The sequence below is a fragment of the Dendrobates tinctorius genome, unplaced genomic scaffold, assembly GCF_039654945.1.
Source record: "Dendrobates tinctorius isolate UK_male_01 unplaced genomic scaffold, ASM3965494v1 ptg000230l, whole genome shotgun sequence".
Taxonomy (NCBI): Eukaryota; Metazoa; Chordata; class Amphibia; order Anura; family Dendrobatidae; genus Dendrobates; species Dendrobates tinctorius.
The window spans coordinates 14353238-14372836 of NW_027361897.1; the positions used below are offsets into that span (position 1 = coordinate 14353238).

Sequence of the window (19599 nt, forward strand, 5' to 3'; positions counted from 1 at the left end):
ACATGAGGACACTGCAACAAGAAAAAAAGTACCGCTGCACCATGACGGTAAATAGCATAAAATAAATGACTGAAGAAAATAAACATCCCAATTGATATTTACATATAGAGATAAAATATGCCCAAGAAATACTGTGCAAAAAGCAGAGGTTTATTTCCACATGTATATCAAAAAATCCTGTGATTTAAATAAAGATACCATGACAGTATTCATTGTGTGAGCTTTAAAATATCAAGGCGTAAAAAAGGTGCCAAGTGCAAGGATATGTAAATAGTAAGGAAATAAAGTCAATAATGCTTGCTAGTGCAATGTATAGGGATAATTACCCCCGGGATGCATGCTGAGACATCACAGTAGACAAAGAAGGTAAGAGGCTAAAGTGCCATAAGTAAACAGTGCAATGAATGCATATTACCTCAGTGGTGCAGGCAGGAGAACCCAGTGGTGCAGGGGTTCTCACTTCATTGAGGGAACACAAGACCATGGGACGTCCTAAAGCAGCCCCTGGGTGGGAAACACCACAACAGCTGAAACCTCATGTACCAGTAGGCTACAGATGTGTTACCGCCGATTGCAGAATCCGTCTGCCAAGGGACCAATCTGCAGAAGCCTGGGAATGAATATTGTAGTGCTTTGCAAAAGTGTGCAAGCAGGACGAAGTTGCAGCTTTGCAAACCTGTTCTGCCAATGCCTGGTGCTGAATGGCCCAAGAAGCGCCCACTGACCAAGTGGAGTGTGCCTTAATCCCCGCTGGCATAGGCTTGCCTCTGACACTGTAGGACTCCTAAATAGTCGAGCGAATCCACCTGGTTATTGTAGACTTAGAAGCGGCTAGACCCTTTCTGTGCCCCTCCGGAAGCACAAATAGGGCCATCCGACTTGCTGAAAGACACTGTCCGCAAGACATACCTTCTAAGAGCTCTCACCACATCCAGTGTGTGGAGAGCCCTATCAATACGATGGACTGGTGCTGGGCAAAACGAGGGTAAAACTGTCATGATCTGTATGTAAATTCTGGTTTACTGGTGCAGGGTTTAATGCTTTTGGGCTCTATGGTTCTGGGAGGGCTTTAAAGGGGATCTGTCACCCTTTTTATACCCTATTAGCTGCCAGCATAGACATCGGGGGCTTATCTACAGCATTCTGTAATGCTGAAGATAAGCCCCCGATGTAACCTGAAAGAGAAGAAAAACACGTTATATTATACTCACCGAGGTGGGCGGTCCGGTCCGGCGCCTCCCTTCTTCATGCGATGACGTCATCTTCTCCAGTCCTGAAATGGCTCCGGCGCATTGCTCTGCCCTGTTGAGGGCAGAGCAGAATTCTGCAGTGCGCAGGCGCCAGACCTCTCCAGACGCCTGCGCACTGCAGGACTCTGCTCTGCCCTCAACAGGGCAGAGCAGTGCGCCGGAGCCATTACAGGATGGGAGAAGAGGACGTCATCGCATGAAGGGAGGCGCCGGACAGGACGGCGACACCCATCGGACTAGACCGCCCACCTCGGCAAGTATAATATAACGTGTTTTTCTTCTCTTTCAGGTTACATTGGAGGCTTATCTACAGCATTATAGAATGCTGTAGATAAGCCCATGATGTCTATGCCAGCAGCTGCAAAGCCAAAAAAAGGGTGACAGATTCCCTTTAAATTGCCTCATTTGGGCTCTGTCAATTGTCAGTGATACTTTTGACCTCAGCTTAGTTCCTGACCCCTGTCTATCTGTGGATACTGTCTGTGTGTTTGCTCGTGTATGACCTGGTCCGTTCCAGTTTCTGATATTGCTGCCTGCCTCTGTACTTGTTTTGCCTCTCTTATGAACTTTGCCTGTCCCTGACCTTCCGTTCCATTGCTCCTGCCTCTACCACGCTGCTATCTCAGGTTTCCAGACTCTGCTTTGTGACTGACCACGTCCCTGTATTGCCCCTCCAGTACCTTGCCATCTCCTAGCTTAGACCCGCGCTTGCCCTACTACTCTCTGGGCATCTCTAGCCCAAGTGCCGCTCTCCGGAGCTAGTCTCCGGCCCCAGGACTCTCCCCAGGAGTCACGTGCTTCAGGTCCTGTTTACCTGATGCACGCATCTCCACCACTGCCGCCCCACTCCACAGGTATCTGAGCATAGTTTGTTCAACTCAGGACACGCGCACTGGCTCAGTGAGCAAGTGCAGTGCAGTGTTCCTGAAAAAAAAGTCCTCGTTCAGATGGAAGAAGACAACCTTAGGCAGAAAAGACGGAGACGTCTTCAAAACTACCTTGTCCTGATGGAAAATCAGGAAAGGAGCTCGGCAGAACAGGGCTGCCAAGACCCGTCTGATCGACGTCACTGCAACCAGAAAGGCTACTTTCCAAGAGAGAATTTCAGCGATACGTCCTGCAGCGGTTCGAATGGAACCTCCTGTAGAGCACCCAGGACCAAATTAAGGTGCCATGACTCCAACGGAATTTTATAGGGGGCACCATGTGGGAAACCCCCTGAATGAAGGTCTTCACCTGTAATCTGGTAGCTATCCTGCGTTGGAACAGGACAGATAAAGCTGAAATCTGTCACTTGAGCAAACTAAGCGCTAGGCCGGACTCCAGACCAGTCTGGACCATGAGGACAAAAAAAAAAAAAAAAAAAAAAAAAAAAAAAAAAGGTCTTCCAGGTGCAATGATTAATGCGCATCGGCGCGGGCTTTCGAGCACTAATCATGGTGGAAACCACCTGTTGAGAGAACCCGGCTTGGGTTAAAACCCAGGATTTAACGGCCAGGCCCCTGAGCTCTGGTGTCAAATAGGGTCCTCGGAGAGCAGGTCTTGGCGATCCGGCAACTGCCAGAGAACGTCGGCGACGAGTTGTACTAGTTCTAGTTGAGCGTACAACGCATGGCCAATCCGGAGGAACAAGGATCACTGGAATCACTTACGCTCTGATCTTCCTGATGACCTTCACAAGTATATCTATACTATAGCGCTATAGAGAGGGGGAAACATGTAAGGGAGATGAAACTGATGCCAGAGGAGAACCAGTGCATCCGCCCGATGGCTCCTGGGTCGTGAGAGCGAGCTATGAACTCTGGAACTTTGGCATTTAGCTTTGAAGCCATCAGATCGACATCTGGCGTCCTTCAGCGATGGCAAGTCTGTTGAAAGACCTCCGGATGAAGGGACCACTCTCCCGAGGTGAGACTGACTGCTGAGAAAATCTCCCGCCCAATTCTCTACGCCAGGGATGTGAACCGCTGAGATGACCGATTGGTTCCTCTCTGCCCATTGGAGAATGTGACCTACTTCGAGCATAGCCATTCTGCTGCAGGTGCCCCCTTGACAGTTGATGTACGCCGCCACGGCGTTGCCTGATTGAATCTGGATGGAGTGACCTGCCAGAAGATGATGAAACCGCAGAAGGGCCAACCTGATTGCCCCTTGAACTTTTCATTTTGTAGAACCAGGATGATTCAGTCGTTGCAGGGAGCATCTATGGCACGGTAAAAGGATGCTGCCTGCACCTCTGTTTTGGGAGGGCAAGACAGGAAAAACCATGTCTGGGGACGAGAAGAAAGCTATCTTGTATCCGGAGGACACCAGGTCCCTGACCCACTAGTCGTGAACGACCAAGAGAAAGGCTTGACGAAACAAAAGCAGATGGCCGCCTACCTTGTTGGTGCCCACCGGATACTGCAACGAGTCATTACGCAGAGAATCTATGGGATCTGGATCTAAACCAGGGGTCTCACTCGGCAGAGTAAATGGGCTGCACATAAAAAAAAAAAAAAAAAATTTAAGCTGGCGGGCCACATTCCTTTCAAACTTAATACAGTTATAATTGATAGTGGTATCTAAGGGGTTAAACAGCCGCGATCGGTGCCAATACCGATCGTGGCCGTTCAAATAGGTTGTCAGCTGCAAGGCACAGCTTACCTCAGTGGATGATAGTGTCGGCTCTGCATGTGAGATGGCGCTATCATCTCGTTGTACACGCACAGCAGAGTCACCTGCAAAACCCAGCAATGGTGTGAAAGTCACGCCTCAGCTCTCTGCGCGCTGGCGTTACATCATCATGCAAAGTCGCAGCCACCACGGAGCGGCGCACTCCTCCTCTGTTCTAGCGTGAGCAGTGGCGTAACTACAAAAGTTATGGGCCCTAGGGCACACTTTCAAATGGGGCCCCCCCATGCCAAAATACACACACATCTCCACTCCGCACACACGCGGCTCCGCTCCATCCACCTCGTACACACGCGGCTCCGCTCCATCCACCTCGTACACACGCGGCTCTGCTACATCCACCCTGTAACGCCCCTTCCTGACTCCACACAAACTTACCCGCATCCAGCACCATGGCAACCAGTACAGACAGCAGCGCCCTGTATACACAGAGGCCCCTGATCATGTGACCACTGACTCCTCCCCTCCTGTTACCTCATCCCAGGTACTGCGCACAGAGCAGCCATCGCACGTTCCCAGAATAGATTAATATCTTGGTGTTCCGGGTGGGACGCGATGAAGCAATTCAACTGATCAATTGTTCTGTCGGGAGACCCTATCAGTTTTAACCAGAAAGGATTTAACTTCCAAGCTATTCCACTGTTTACTTGCCCATATTTGAGTTTAAGGATGACCGGACTATGGACTGAGATTCCCCTACTTCCATGCTCTATATCAGCCACCCACAATGCCAGACCCAAATATATAATCTATGCGCGATAGAGAGCACTTAGTGGATGAATGACAAGTGTATTCCCGTAACTCAGGGTGACGCACCCTCCACAAATCCAACCACCCACCACTCCCCATAAATAATGACAACTGGGTTGTAGTCGTTGGGGAGGACCCCCCCTGTCGCTTCATCATCCAGCCACAATTAATCCAGGCGATTGTTCATGACCATATTAAAGTCGCCCATACAAATAACATCTGCGTCTGGGTAGTTAAGGGCAAAACTCATTGCCTTCTGCAGGAGGGATATTCGAGCCGGAGGGGGATTATAAATACATAAGACCACATACTTCCTGGTGTTTATCAATGCGTGGACAAAAATAAAATGACCCTCAGGATCCCTCCGAGTCTCCCTCGCTTCCCATCGGACGTCTTTATGTACCAAAAGCGAGACCCCCCTCGAGTAGCTGGTATGAAATGTATGGGCAGACCATTGTACCCAGGGTTTCTGCACGCACCGCGCCATATCCCTAGTCAGGTGCGTCTCCACCAAGGCCACAACATGAGGGCGATCATGTCTGACCTGTGAAAAGACCTTGATCTTTTTCCGAGGAGTTTTTATTCCTGTTACATTCCATGTCATACATATTAACTCCGAGCCCATATTTCACTCCGCTTGACATGGTACATAGGATTACCCGGGCAAAGTTTAGAGACATCACCTAGAGACTGAAATTGCTGCCAACTGCGACTATAGCCCAAAAAATACCAAAAACCACTACGGAAAGAAAACAGTGAAAAACCAACAAACATAGGAGCAGAGTCCTGTACTCACATCACAAAACAAACATGGGGATGCCATCACTGATCTCAGTGTCCGGTATTGTTGGTGACCTGGACGTCCTCGAGTAGAGCTCCAATCAGCCGATTAAGAGAAAATACTAACAAGAGATACATTAGGATTCTTTTTCAGCAGACCCTTCATGGGATCGTAGCCACTCCGTCGGGTCTGTAAAAAACAAAGAGCCTCCGTGGTCCACCCGGAGCCAGGCAAATCGAGTATACAATATTCCTCTCCCGTAGATGTCTTCTGACCTCCGTAAACTGTGCCTGTTGCTCCTTGAGTTCTGCAGAGAAATCCGGGAAAAATCGAGATCGTGGCATTATTGAACTTGATAGGACTCTTGCCGCGCCAGTCGTAGAGCCACGTCTCTATCCCTGCAGTTGAGGATGCGTGCTAGAAATGGTCTAGGTGGGGCTCCTGGAGGAAGAGGCCTGGTGGGGACCCTGTGAGCCCTCTCCACCGCAAAGATTGAGGAGAACTCATCGCCTAAAGTAGTTTTAAGCCAGTCTTCTAGGAACTGCTCCGGGTGTTGTCCTTCCGATCGCTACGGCAGGCCGATAATTCGGATGTTGTTCCGACGCATTCTATTCTCCAGGTCATCTGCTTTTTGCTTCCACGCATTCATGGAGCCTGCCACTTTCGTTAGTTTAGCTTCCATGGGTGTGATGGTGTCTTCTACCTGGGATACCCGCGTCTCCACCTCCGTAATGCGACCCTTCATGGCCTGCACGTCTTGTCGGAGGCGTCCCACCTCCGTGTATACGTCCTCTTTCTTCCCAGAGAGACGTCCTGGTTAAGGAGATGGCCTGCATGAGCTGTTCAGACGCCTGCTTAAGGGTTACTTCCTCCTGCTCATTCTCCTCCCCACCCTCAGATGGCCGGTCCTTACGCTGAGCTTGTGAGGGATTATTTTTATTGGGTCTTGAGCCCTCAGCGTGGTCCAATCTGGCGTATTGCTTCAGCCTTTCAGCTGCTGTTGCTTTGGCCCATTTTGAAAGCAAATCTGCATCAAAGGGGGCCAAAGAAGCCCTTTGATGGGCTAAGAAGGGCACGAAGGAAAGCGAGCTCAGAAGGAGGCGGCGCTCTGAGAGCGGGACCTGAAATGAAAGTGAAAGACGGCACCGCAGCCCCGTGACTGAAATCGCTCAGAGCAGAGGAGAGAAAAAAACACAAAAAAAACCGGTAAGAAGGCACTGTGCCCGCCGAAAAACTTTGAAACCCCTGCCCAGGCTGTGAAAGGGGGGAGAAAAACCCTGTACTGAGCCCACTTAAATATAGGTGGAGAGGCGCGCGGCTGATGAGAGCGGCGCCAGGCAGGCCGGTAAGAAGGGCGGGAGATTCAAACAGAGAAGCCTGTGATGATATTGTCGATGACTCCTCTGGTAATACTGCGGAGCTGGAGGGATCGTACAGGCACTTACCTGACGTCCCTGAAGAGTATGATCACAGGGGCCTCCCAATGGTGGGGAAAGCCGCTGGGGACAGTCCTCTGTACCCGCATCCTGCAGAAGACGGCATTAACCTCTTGTTGGTGAGGAGAATCTTGCGATCGCCGTCTTCCTCTCAGCCCTGTCCCGAGAGAGGGGTGACGAGGGGGATTTGGCAAGGACCAGCCACCTGTCCACATCCCATAGCACCAGAAGGTAATATGGAAAAAGTCCTGCCAGCGTACTGAGAGTTGCGATGTGGTATCAGCCACACTGCTCGCTCAGCCGCCTGATATGGGAAAGCAGGGTGAAACTTACACCCTGCTTTCCGACTTGAATCTGGAAAACAAAAGAATTAAAACGTTCTACTAGAACACCTAAGGGAAAGAAAGGTTAATTGCAGATCTGGGGAGATTCCGGTTCGCCTCCTACAGACACTAAGCACAAACTGAGGTGCTTGGTGCCTGTCGGTGGGTGTATACTGCCGGGGAGGAGCTAATTTTTCTTGTTTTGCATAGTGTCAGCCTCCTAGCAGCAGCAGCATACACCCATGGTAATCTGTGTCCCCCAATAAGGCGATAAAGAAATTACACTGTGCTAAATAGATGGGAATTAGACAGACTTGTACAATATAACGAGTGGGTGGTTGGATTATGCAAGCCAGAAAGCTAAAATAGATTTTTCTTTATTAACGCATTTCTGCACAACCTTTACACACGACACAATTAGAAGATGAAGGATACAAGCCAGCGCTTCAATGGCTCCCTCCTGTTTTGTGTTATCATCAATAGCACTAAGCCACGGCAAAACTTTCTCCAAAAACCCATTCATGGTTTCCATGGTAGCGATGCGGCTCATAACTCCTACACAACGAGAAGCCATATGCCTCACTGATGTGTAAGGATGCTGCAGACTCGTGAAAAGATGAGGAAGATGCTGAAGCAGCTGGGGAAAATAACAAACACCAAGTCACTTACAATGAAAGAGCGAGTTTTACACATGTATGACACCACCTTATTATGGTCCATATAACACAGGCATCAGATACTATAAGAAGAAGAAACATTTAGTTTCTCAAAATAATAATAATAATCTTTATTTATATAGCGCCAACATATTCCGCAGCGCTTTACAGTTTCAAACACAACAGTCATAAGTAACAACGTTAACAATACAATAATTAAAGCGAAATAAGACGACCCTGCTCGTGGAGCTTACAATCTACAATGAGGTGGGGGGGATACAAAGCACAGGTTTGTATTTACAATGATGTATTTACAATGACGGTCCAGCCATCTTCAGGGGGTGGGGGTTAGATGGAGATAGAGAATGGGCTACACACACACAAACATGACTTTGATTACTGAATGTGATAGGCCGCTCTGAACAAATGTGTTTTGAGCGAGCGCCTAAAACTATGCAAATTGTGGATGGTCCTAATATTTTGGGGTAGAGCATTCCAGAGGATTGGCGCAGCACGGGAGAAGTCTTGGAGTCGGGAGTGGGAGGTACGGATTAGGGCAGAGGTTAGTCGAAAGTCATTTGCAGAGCGCAGCGGTCGGTTAGGCCGATAGACAGAAATGAGGGAGGAGATGTAAGGGGGTGCCGCACTGTGGAGAGCTTTGTGGGTGAGAACAAGTACTTTGAATTGTACCCTGTAATGAATTGGCAGCCAGTGTAACGACTGGCGAAGAGCGGACGCGTCTGAGAAACGATTAGCCAGATGGACAACCCTGGCTGCTGCATTAAGGATAGACTGGAGAGGGGAGAGTCGAGTGAGAGGGAGGCCAATTAATAGAGCATTACAGTAGTCTAGGCGGGAGTGGATCAGGGCGACAGTGAGAGTTTTTGTTGTTTCCATGGTGAGAAAAGGGCGGATTCTAGAGATGTTCTTTAGGTGTAAGCGGCATGAGCGGGCAAGAGATTGTATATGGGAGGTGAAGGAGAGATCGGAGTCGAACATAACACCCAGACAGCGCACCTGCTGTCGGGGTGTTATTATGGTGCCACCCACAGAGAGGGAAATGTCAGATTTAGGGAGGTTAGTAGATGGTGGGAGCAGAAGAAGTTCAGTTTTGGAGAGGTTGAGTTTCAGATAGAGAGCAGACATGATGTTGGAGACTGCAGACAGACAGTCAGTGGCGTTCTGTAGTACAGCGGAGGTAAGGTCAGGGGATGATGTGTACAGTTGTGTGTCATCAGCATAAAGATGGTACTGAAAGCCAAATCTTCTGATGGTCTGTCCAATTGGGGCTGTATAGAGAGAGAAGAGAAGGGGGCCCAAGGACTGAGCCCTGAGGTACCCCAACAGTGAGAGGAAGAGGAGATGAAGTGGAGCCAGAAAACAGAACACTGAAGGAGCGGTCGGAAAGATAGGAGGAGAACCAGGAAAGAGCAGTGTCCTTAATGCCTAGTGACTGGAGCCTAGAGAGTAGGAGAGGATGGTCAACAGTGTCGAAAGCTGCAGAAAGGTCGAGAAGAATGAGCAGAGAATGGTCACCATTACGTTTTGCTGTCAGAAGGTCATTGGTCACTTTGATGAGTGCAGTTTCTGTCGAATGTAGGGGCGGAAACCGGACTGTGAAGGGTCTAGGAGGGAGTGAGTGGAGAGGTAACGGGTAAGGCGTGAGTATATCAGGCGCTCCAAGAGTTTAGAGATGAAGGGGAGATTGGAGACTGGTCTGTAGTTGTTTGTGCAGGATGGGTCAAGGGTGGGTTTCTTTAGTAATGGAGTAATGATAGAGTGTTTGAAGGAGGAGGGGAAAATGCCAGAGGAGAGGGAGAGATTAAAGATTGTAGTTAGGTGAGTTGTGACGACTGGGGAGAGAGACTGGAGGAGATGTGAGGGAATGGGGTCGGTTGTGCATGTAGTTGGACGAGAAGAGGAGAGGAGCCTGGAGACTTCTTCTGTGATGGGAGCAAATGTGGAGAGTGAGCCAGGGGAAATGCAGGGAGGGATGGGAGTCACTGAACTTGGTGATTGGGAGCGGATTTCCTGACGGATATTGTCTATTTTCTCTATAAAGTGGGAGGCCAGGTCATCAGCGCAAATGTCTGTGATAGGGGCTTGTGCTTTTGGCCTGAGGAGGGAGTGAAAGGTGTCAAAAAGTTTCTTGGGGTTGTTGGATAGTGAGGAGATCAGGGTGGTGAAGTAGGTCTGTTTGGCGAGGTGAAGGGCAGAGTTATATGTCCTTAACATAAATTTGAAGTGTATGAAGTCTTCTGGTGTGTGTGTTTTCCTCCATAAGCGTTCAGCACACCTAGAGCATCGCTGGAGAAAATCGGGTTTGCGATGTGAGCCAGGGCTGTTTCACTCTGTGTTTGGAGGTTCTGAGGGTGAGGGGAGCTACTTGGTCAAGGGTGCTTCTAAGAGTGTCATTGAAGTGATGTACAGCCAGATCAGGACAGGACAAAGAAGAGATTGGGGACAATGATGAGTGTAGGGAGTCTGAAAGTGTATGAGGGTTAATGGCTTGTAGATTTCTGACTGAATGGTAGGTAGGAGGGTGCTGGGGTGAGCGAGGATTTGTGAGTGTAAAGGAGAGAATGTTGTGGTCAGAGAGGGGAAGCGGTGAGTTATCTAGGTAGGAGATTGAGCAGAGCCGGGCGAAAACCAGGTCCAGGGTGTTACCGTCTTTGTGTGTTTCAGAGGTTGAGAGCTGAGAGAAGCCTAGAGAAGTGGTTAGTGATAGAAGCTGGGATGCAGATGTGGAAGTGGGGCTGTTAATGGGGATGTTGAAGTCTCCCAGGATAAGGGTTGGTAGTTCTGAGGACATGAAGTGCGGCAGCCAGGCAGAGAAATGGTCCAGGAAGTGGGTGGGTGAGCCTGGGGGCCGGTATATGACCGCTACTCTGAGGGAGAGGGGACGAAAGAGCCTGATGGTGTGGACTTCAAAAGAAGGGAATGAGAGTGATGGAACTGAGGGGATGACCTGGAAAGTGCATTGTGGGGACAGGAGTATGCCGACTCCACCACCAGGTCTATTTGTCGGTCTCGGGGAATGGGAGAATTGTAAGCCACCATGGGAAATGGCAGCAGGAGAGACAGTGTCAGAATCCTGAATCCAGGTTTCCGTGAGGGCCAACAAATTCAGAGAGTTTTTCAGAAAGTAATTGTGTAGGAAAGGAAGCTTGTTGCATACAGACCGTGGATTCCAAAGGGCACAATTGAAAGAAGGAGATGAAGGAGTGCAAGTGATATTAGTAAGATTATTAAGGTTTCGATGTGAGGTAGGGTAGGGGTTGAGCTTGGGGGATGGTGGACCGGGGTTGGGGGAGATGTCCCCTGAAATCAGTAGGAGCAGGAAGATAAAGAGCAAGTAGTTTTTGGAATTGTATGAAGATTTTATGTGCAGTGTGTTTGGGCAAGATGGGCTGAGGCTTTTTAAGAAGGTGAGAAGTGCATGGGAGCTGTACATGGGAGAAGCAAAGAGAGAGGAGCTGATGTATATGAGTCGTGATGGAGGGGGGATTGGTCGGTGAAAGTGGATTGCAAGAGAACATAGGAGGATAGGAATAAAGCACATGGTTAAAAGGGACAGCAGAGTGAGGGTTACCTGACTCCTGTCCTGACTAACTGCCATGTAATAACTGCTGTATCCCGACGCTTATCTTCGTGACGCTTTGCTTCTGTGATGCGTGCACCCCTATGGATGGTTCTAAATTTATAGTCCAGACTGCAGGGTCTGAAGAGATGGATTGTGGGAACTGGTTGAGGATAATTTGGCAGCTGGGGTCAGCACACCAGGGTTTTTTGTTTTTTTTTGGGATGATCAAAGACATTCAGCCTGGCAACATCTATTTTAACACCTCCACCAGATAAGATCTACACTGATCCCAGTCATGGAAATGCAACAGTGAGTTTTAAGTACAATGCACCAAATTATTTATAACAAAGAATTAGCAGACACATTAAACTATGTTTCTAGATGGTAAAGCAGCAGATGACACAGCAGACAGCAAGCAGAGGGAATTTTTACCATTAGAGTCTATTGCAGCAGATGAGACAGCAATCAGAGGTGGGAAGTTGTACCATTTGAATATGTTGCAGAAGACAGCAAGCAGAGGGAATTTTTACCATTAGAGTCTATTGCAGCAGATGAGACAGCAATCAGAGGTGGGAAGTTGTACCATTTGAATATGTTGCAGAAGACAGCAAGCAGAGGGAATTTTTACCATTAGAGAGAAGAAAAGAAATCTGCTCATCGCATCTAATGACGGATATTGCTCCATTATCCCACTGCAGATTCTGATCCCTCTCCAGGGAAACTCCTGGTCCTTTCAGTTTATTCTACCAACCCCTTCACAACCCAATTTTAGTTTTTTCCACTCAGTGCCATGTGAGAGCTTTTTTTTTTTTTTTAGGGGATGAGTTGTACTTTTGAACACCATTGCTATGATCATATAGTGTATCGAAAAACAGGGGCAGGGGATTCCAAGTGCGGTCAAAATGCAAAAAGTGCAATTCCACTTTTTAATACAATATTAGGTTCTTTATTTAAGTGGTGAAAAAAAAAATCCAAAGCTTTTGATAAGAAATAAAGCGATTTTCCAACACCCGCAACCATTTACGCAACCACCCGTATCTATTTATCGGGCTCCGGGGCTGGTTAAAGGCTTTTTTGCACACCAAGCTGAGATTTTTACTGATACCATTTTGGAGTAAATCCAATGTTTTAATCACCTGTTCCAATGTTTTGGCAACAAAAAAAAACAAAACAAAAAAAAAAAAAAACACACGTTATTCTGGCGCTTTGATTTTTTTTTTTCTTGTTAACGCAGTTTAATTTTTTTTATATTTTGATAGATCGAGTGTTCCTGAAAGCTGCAGTAGCAAAATGTGTATTTATTTTATTTTGAATAGGGCAAAAGGGGGGTTATTTGAACTTTTTTTTTTTTTTACTTTCACTTGCTTTAATAGTCCCCTTAGGAGACTTGAAGCTTCGATCTTCTGATCACTTGTACTACACATAGCAGCGCTTCAGACCTGCCATGTGTAGCAGAATTGATCTGCTATGAAAGTCGGCCAAGCGGTGGCGCTCATAGATCAGCAATGACAGCCACACGGTACTTCTGCAGACCTTGGATTGACATGCCAAACCGTCTGCACGCTGTGATCGTGTGATGGGGAGCCGATAAGTGGAGCTAGACGCGCATCTGGTTTGCAATAGTTAAACGCTGCTGTCAGCGATTGACAGTGGAATTTATGTTGACAGCCGTAGGTGGATCATGGGCCATCACATGCCAGGACCGGACCTGACGTACCTATACATCATGAGAATTAACCCCTTCACGCCCTATGAACAACGACCTATGCCTTCATGTTTTACTCTTGACTACTTACCACAGGGTGAAGACTGGAATCCATCGAAGAGGCCGTGATCTCAAACACTTGGAGGCTGTTAACTAATTCCTGGGCGTGTTCATCTCCTTTTTCCAAGAGAAGCTTGCCATCTACATCAATACATTTTTTATACCACGGTAAGTAATTTGATAAAGGAAATGGCGCGAATTTCTATTACTGGCAGTAAGGCAAAAAACTTTTTTTTTTTTTTTTTTTTTTAAAAGCTACACTTCAGATCCTTTCAACAAGTTTTTTGATGTGGAACTAGACACATGATGCAATAGTGGCTGCAGTTTGGACTAAAAAAAAAAAAAAAATTTCTTTTAATCTCACCTTTGTTGTGGAGATGATAGTGATCAAAGTATTTGGCCCTTAAGCAGTTAAAATGTAAAAGCCATATGGAAAAAAGAATATGGCTCCCACAATAGTTCAGAACAGGCTCAGTGTGGGACATGTAACATAGTAACAGTTATTATGGTTGAAGGAAGTCTTTAAGTCCATCTAGTTCAACCCACATCCTATTCTAACCTTCCCTAACATGTTGATCCAGAGAAAGGCAAAAAACCCCATGTGGCAAAACAGGATTTTTGGGTTGCTTACCATAAAATCTGTTTCTCGGAGCCTTCATTGGGGACATAGAGACCATGGGTGTATGCTGCTGCCACTAGGAGGCTGACACTATGTACAAAAAAAAAAAAAAAAAAAGTTAGCTCCTCCGCAGTATACACCCCACCAACCGGCACTAATTTCCTCAGTTAGTGAGAAAGCAGTAGGAGAAGAAACAAAACAGAATGAAAACAGGACAACGCAACTGTAACCAACAAACAAAAGAACAGGAGTTGCAGAACATGGGAGGGTGCTGTGTCCCCCAATGAAGGCTCCGAGAAAGATTTTACAGTAAGCAACCCCAAAATCCTGGTTTTCTCTATCGCTTCATTGGGGGACACAGACCATGGGACGTCCCAAAGCAGTCCCTGGGGAAGGAGAAGCAAACTTCCATTAAGTCTGAGGACTCACCGCCGCCGCCTGCAGGATCCTTCTGCCTAGGCTGGCTGGCGTCCGCCGAAGCGTAGGTGTGGACCTTGTAAAATTCCAGGAGGGGGCACTCGATGCGTGACGCGGTAGGCCTCCAAAATTGCTGATCTGATCCAGCAAGCAATGGTAGCCTTGGAAGCCGGCTGACCTTTCCACGCACCATCTGGAATGATGAAAAGAGTGTCTTCCTCAAGGGAGACGTCCTAGCCAGGTAAACCTTCATCGCCCTGACCAGGTCTAGCTTGTTCAAGGAGCGCTCCAGAGGGTGGATTGGACCCGGACAAAAGGACGGGAGAACAATGTCCTCATTTAGGTGGAAAGTGGACACCACCTTAGGAAGGAAGGCGGGGACCGCAGGACCACCTTGTCCTGATGGAGCACGAAGAAAGGGGGGGGTGACAAGAAAGGGCCGCCAATTTCGACACGCCGGATGGAGGTGATTGCCACCAAGAAGGCTACTTTCCAGGAGAGAAGAGATAGGGAGACTTCCATGAGAGGTTCAAAGGGTGACCGTTGAAGAGCCTCCAGAACCAGATTGAGATCCCATGGATCCACGGGAGCGCGGTACGGAGGTGCCGTATGAGCCACTCCCTGAAGAAAGGTTTTGACCAGCGGACGGGAGGCCAACGTCTTCTGAAAAAGAATGGAAAGCGCCGAGACTTGACCCTTCAGAGAGCCGAGGGCAAGGCCCGCATCTAGGCCTGCCTGGAGGAACGCCAGGATAGAAGGGAGAGAAAAGGACATGGACGGAACGTCATTGGCCTCGCACAAAGCGAAATAGGCCTTCCATGTACGATAAATTCTGGAAGACGATGGTTTTCTAGTCCGGATCATGGTGTGAATAACCCGATCAGAAAAACCTGACCGTTTCAGAACCGCGGTCTCAACAGCCACGCCGTTAAATTGAGCGGCAGAGAATTGGGGTGGCAGATTGGACCTTGAGACAGCAGATCTGCTCTGTCTGGAAGCTTCCAGGGGGTGTCCGCGAGAAGGTTGACGATGTTCGCAAACCAATCCCTTCTGGGCCAATCCGGAGCGATGAGGATGACTGGCACCCCTTCCGCATTGATTTTCTTCAACAGCTTGGGAAGAAGAGGAAGAGGAGGGAACAGATAGGGGAGCTTGAACTGAGACCAGGGAATGGTCAGAGCATCGGCGCACACTGCGAGGGGATTTCGGGCCCTGGATACGAACTGTGGGACTTTCCTGTTCAGGCAAGACGCCAGGAGGTCCACGTCCGGAGTCCCCCCAACGACGGCAAAGCTGATGAGACGTCCGGATGTTAAAGGACCACTCTCCCGCCACGAGACCCTCGCGGCTGAGAAAATCGGCGGCCCAGTTGTCCACGCTGGGAATGTGCACTGCGGATATCGCTGGGACAGATACCTCTGCCCAGTGGAGAATCTTGGACACTTCCGCTAGAGCCGAGGAGCTCCGTGTCCCCCTTGGTGGTTGACAAATGCCACCGCTGTGGCATTGACTGTCTGAATCCGGACCGGCAGACCCCTGAGAAGTCTTTCCCAGTGAATGAGAGATAGATAAAATCGCCCGTATCTCGAGGACGTTGATCAGCAGAGTTGTCTCCCGAGTCGACCACCGACCCTGAACAGTCTGATTGCGAAACACCGCACCCCAGTCGAGAAGGCTGGCGTCTGTTGTCACAATTTGCCAGTGAATCGGAAGGAATGAACGGCCCAGGGAAATGAGAGGTGACATCAGCCACCAATTGAGGGACTGTTTGACCCGGGACGAGAGGCAAATTGGACAATCCAGGGAGAGAACGGACCTGTTCCAGCGAGACAGGATGGCCTGTTGAAGCGGTCTCATGTGAAATTGAGCAAAGGGGATCACTTCGGTCGTCACCACCATCTTTCCCAAGACTTTCATGGCTGACCAGAATGCAAAAAAACTCCTGTTTGGGAGAGAAGAACAGACAATTCGCGGCGCCCTAAGTGCGTAAACACAATATTGTAGTCTTTAAGGGTGCACAATTTTATGCACTTACCTGATAGAAGACTAATATAGCTTTAGATTATGTATCCTCAAAAATCCTTCCTTTTGAGATACTTCCGAGAAGACAGGACTTGCAGCTTGCCTCGGGTGGATCCAAGTGAAAGAGCCAGGTTCAGGCTCACACAGGATGAGTAAATCAAGAAAGGCACATCAAGCCCATAAACGGCAGCGCTTCCCAGGACTCACATCCAAAGATGATACTCCATATTTTTTTATATTTCATAGGTTAAAAAAGAGATACAACGCGTTTTGGATAGTGTATATCCTTCATCAGGTATCATAACACAGTACAAATCCTAATAGTATAAAATTCAGTTACACATATATAGTAGCATCTATGTTGTCAAGGTTGGATCAATCAGTTGGTGTGTTCCTGAACTTGGTCCACACCCTAAATCAAGTTTCTGAGACTGGGATAAAAGGTTGCTACTATATATAAGTGTAACTGAATTTTATACTATTAGGATTTGTACTGTGTTTTTATGATACCTGATGAAGGATATACTGTATCCGAAACACGTTGTCTCTCTTTTTTAACCTATGAAATAAAAAAATATGGAATATCATCTCTGGATGGCTGACCAGAAGGATGGAAGCTTCGGGCTCTGCAGCAATCGTACATCTCGCCGCAGAGAGATCAACTTCTCTTCCGGGAGAAAGACCCTCGATCGACGGGTGTCGAACAATAAGCCTAGAAACACAAGACGTTGAGTCGGAACAAGGCAGGACTTTCTCTTGTTTATGAGCCACCCGACACTGGACAGGGTGTCGAGAGCAATGGTAAGGCTTTGGAGAGTCTGGTGAAAAGACGGATCTTTGATCAGAATGTCGTCGAGGTATGGGAAGAGTACGAGACCTCTGATCCTCAACAGGGCCATCAACGCCGCCATGATCTTTGTAAAACACTCTGGGCGCGGTGGCGAGACTGAACGGCAGGGCGACAAACTGGTAGTGGTCCTGATGAAATCGCAAAACGCAGGAATTTGATGCCCGTGAAAGATGGGGACATGCAGAGAGGCATCTTGAATGTCTATTGAGCACATGAATTCCTGCGCCTCCATGGAAGCGATTACTGAACGAAGGGACTCCATCCTGAAATGTCACAGGCGGACCCTCTTGTTCAGCAGTTTGAGGTCCAGAATGGGCCGAACCGCGCCGCCTTTTTTCGGCACTACAAACAGGTTTGACTAAAACCCTGTGAATCGTTCCGTTTCGGGAACGGGCACAATTACTCCGGAACTGAGATGAGAGTTGATGGATGCAAAGAAACCCCGGGGTCTTTTGGAGGTCGGGACCCGAAGAAGCGATCCCGGGGCCGAGAAACGAACTCTATTTTGTATCCTGAGGATACAACTTCCCTGACCCAAGCGTCTTCCACCGAGGCAAGCCAGACGTCTCGGAAGAAAAGGAGTCGGCCGCCCAGTTGGAAAGGCGCCTCGGGACTTTGCAGATAGTCATGCCGATGTGGACCTTCCAGTTCTGGACCTGGAGGATCTGCCCTGGGAGGAGTGAGATCGCCAGGATGGAGTGGGCCTAAAAGACCTTCTTCCTATACTGGCGTGCTTGCAGCCTTTGTTGGTTGGAAAAAGTTTCTGCCGTCGCGACGCGGCGGAAAGACCGAAAGGGCCGAAACTGACGCCTTGGAGGGGGTCTACGAGGCTTGGACTGAGGAAGAGAGCTAGTGCCCCCAGTGGCGTCTGATAATCTGGTCCAGCTGGGATCCGAAGAGACGCGCACCCTGAAAGGGCAGATTGGTAAGGGACTTTTTTTGAAGACAAATCCGCCTGCCAGGCTTTGAGCCAAATTGTACGCCGGATTGCAACTAAGTTGCTGGACGCTGAGCTGCGCAAGAGGCGGCATCTAAGGAGGCGGAGACCAAATATTCCCCTGCATGGGAGATCAGGTTGGCTAGCTCAGCCAGTCGCTCTGGTTGGGCTCCATCAAGAATGCCTTGGCGGAGATCCTCCGCCCAAGTAGCTATGGCCTTTGGTACCCAAGTGGAAGCAAAGGCTGGGCTTAGCACCGTCGCAGCCGCCTCGAATGCTGACTTTGCTAAGGATTCTATGATCCTGTCGTTAGAATCCTTCAGAGACGCCACACCTGAAATTGGAAGGACCGCATTGTTAGTATAGACACGGGAGCGTCTACAGAGGGGGAAGCCGACCAGTTGTCGGTGAGCTCTTGAGAAAAAGGATACAGCACGCCGAAACGCTTCCCTCTTTGAAAGCGCCTGGTCAGATTTTCTCTTTCCCTGGTGAGGAGCTTTCCAAACTCAGAGTGAGAAGCGAAAACTCTGGAAGGTGCTTCTGCCCTTCTGAACGAAACCTCCTGATCTGAGGGTTTCGCAGGGGAGTCTGATCTCAAAAGTGTGGTTAATCGCTGCAATGAGGTTCTGAACCGTAACCTTCATGTCCGCAGCATGGTCTGAATCCAGCTCAAATCTCTTCGGATGGCGCATCCGAGAACGCTTCGCCTGACTCGGGTGAGGAAGGATGGGAAGGAGACTGCTGGGAAGGACTATGTGGTGAGATAGGGAGAGGAGAGGATTCCGGCCAGAGATCCTGCCTGGGCCTTTTGCGGTTGATGCTAGCTGTCTCAGATGGAGCCTCTTGTGACCTGCTGGATCCTGCAGAAGTGTCCAGGGGCAACTTATCAAGTACGGCCACAAGGGACTGAGAGACCCTGGTGAGATCTGCCACTGATTGTTATAGAGAAGAAGTCCATCTGGAAATGGGGGGGGTTCACTTTCACGTGGAACATTTAGGGCTCCTGAGTGGCGGGCTCAATGGGATTGCTGCAGTCTAGGCAGAGGGGAGTGGACTGACCTGAGGGAAGTTTGCGATTGCAAGAAGAGCACGCAAAGTACTTGACTAAGGTGCAAGAGGAAGCAGGAGGACGGGAACAGTCAGACTTAAGAGTTAGACAATGACGGAAAGTCAATGAAGCAGTGCCGGAAGGTTGGGGGACAGGAGGCAGAGGAGGGTGTGAGTCTGCAGTTGCAGAGCTACTCACGGTCCAGTGTCCTGTCGCGGCTTCCAGCAATTGAAAATACACGGCTCGTCTGGGCTTGCAGGGGCACGGCCGAAGGGACAGCGTCCGGCTGACAGGCTGCGAAAATGGCAGCAGCCTGAGAGCAGGAAGCGTGCACTTTCCTGCAGAGACCGAGGAAGATGGGTGGGGCTAACCGCCGATGACAAAGATGGCGCCGCCCGCTGAAAATAGCCAGGCTGGGGGTGGGTGGAGACAGCGCCACCTCAGGGATGCCTAACATGAGGGGAGAAGGCGGTAGGCAGACTTAGAGCA

The 19599-nt window shown here is 49.0% G+C and overlaps 1 protein-coding gene across 1 annotated transcript in view; it reads right to left on the reverse strand.

Moving 5' to 3' along the window:
* The window catches only part of BTAF1 (B-TFIID TATA-box binding protein associated factor 1), a 78150-nt gene that overhangs the window by 22886 nt on the left and 35665 nt on the right, over positions 1–19599 (reverse strand). Inside the window, exons 10-11 of the mRNA XM_073555872.1 lie at positions 13249–13358; positions 7649–7850 (exon numbers count right to left, since the gene is read on the reverse strand). Of these exons, the coding sequence (XP_073411973.1) occupies positions 7649–7850; positions 13249–13358 (312 nt within the window). The remainder of the gene's footprint in view (positions 1–7648; positions 7851–13248; positions 13359–19599) is intronic.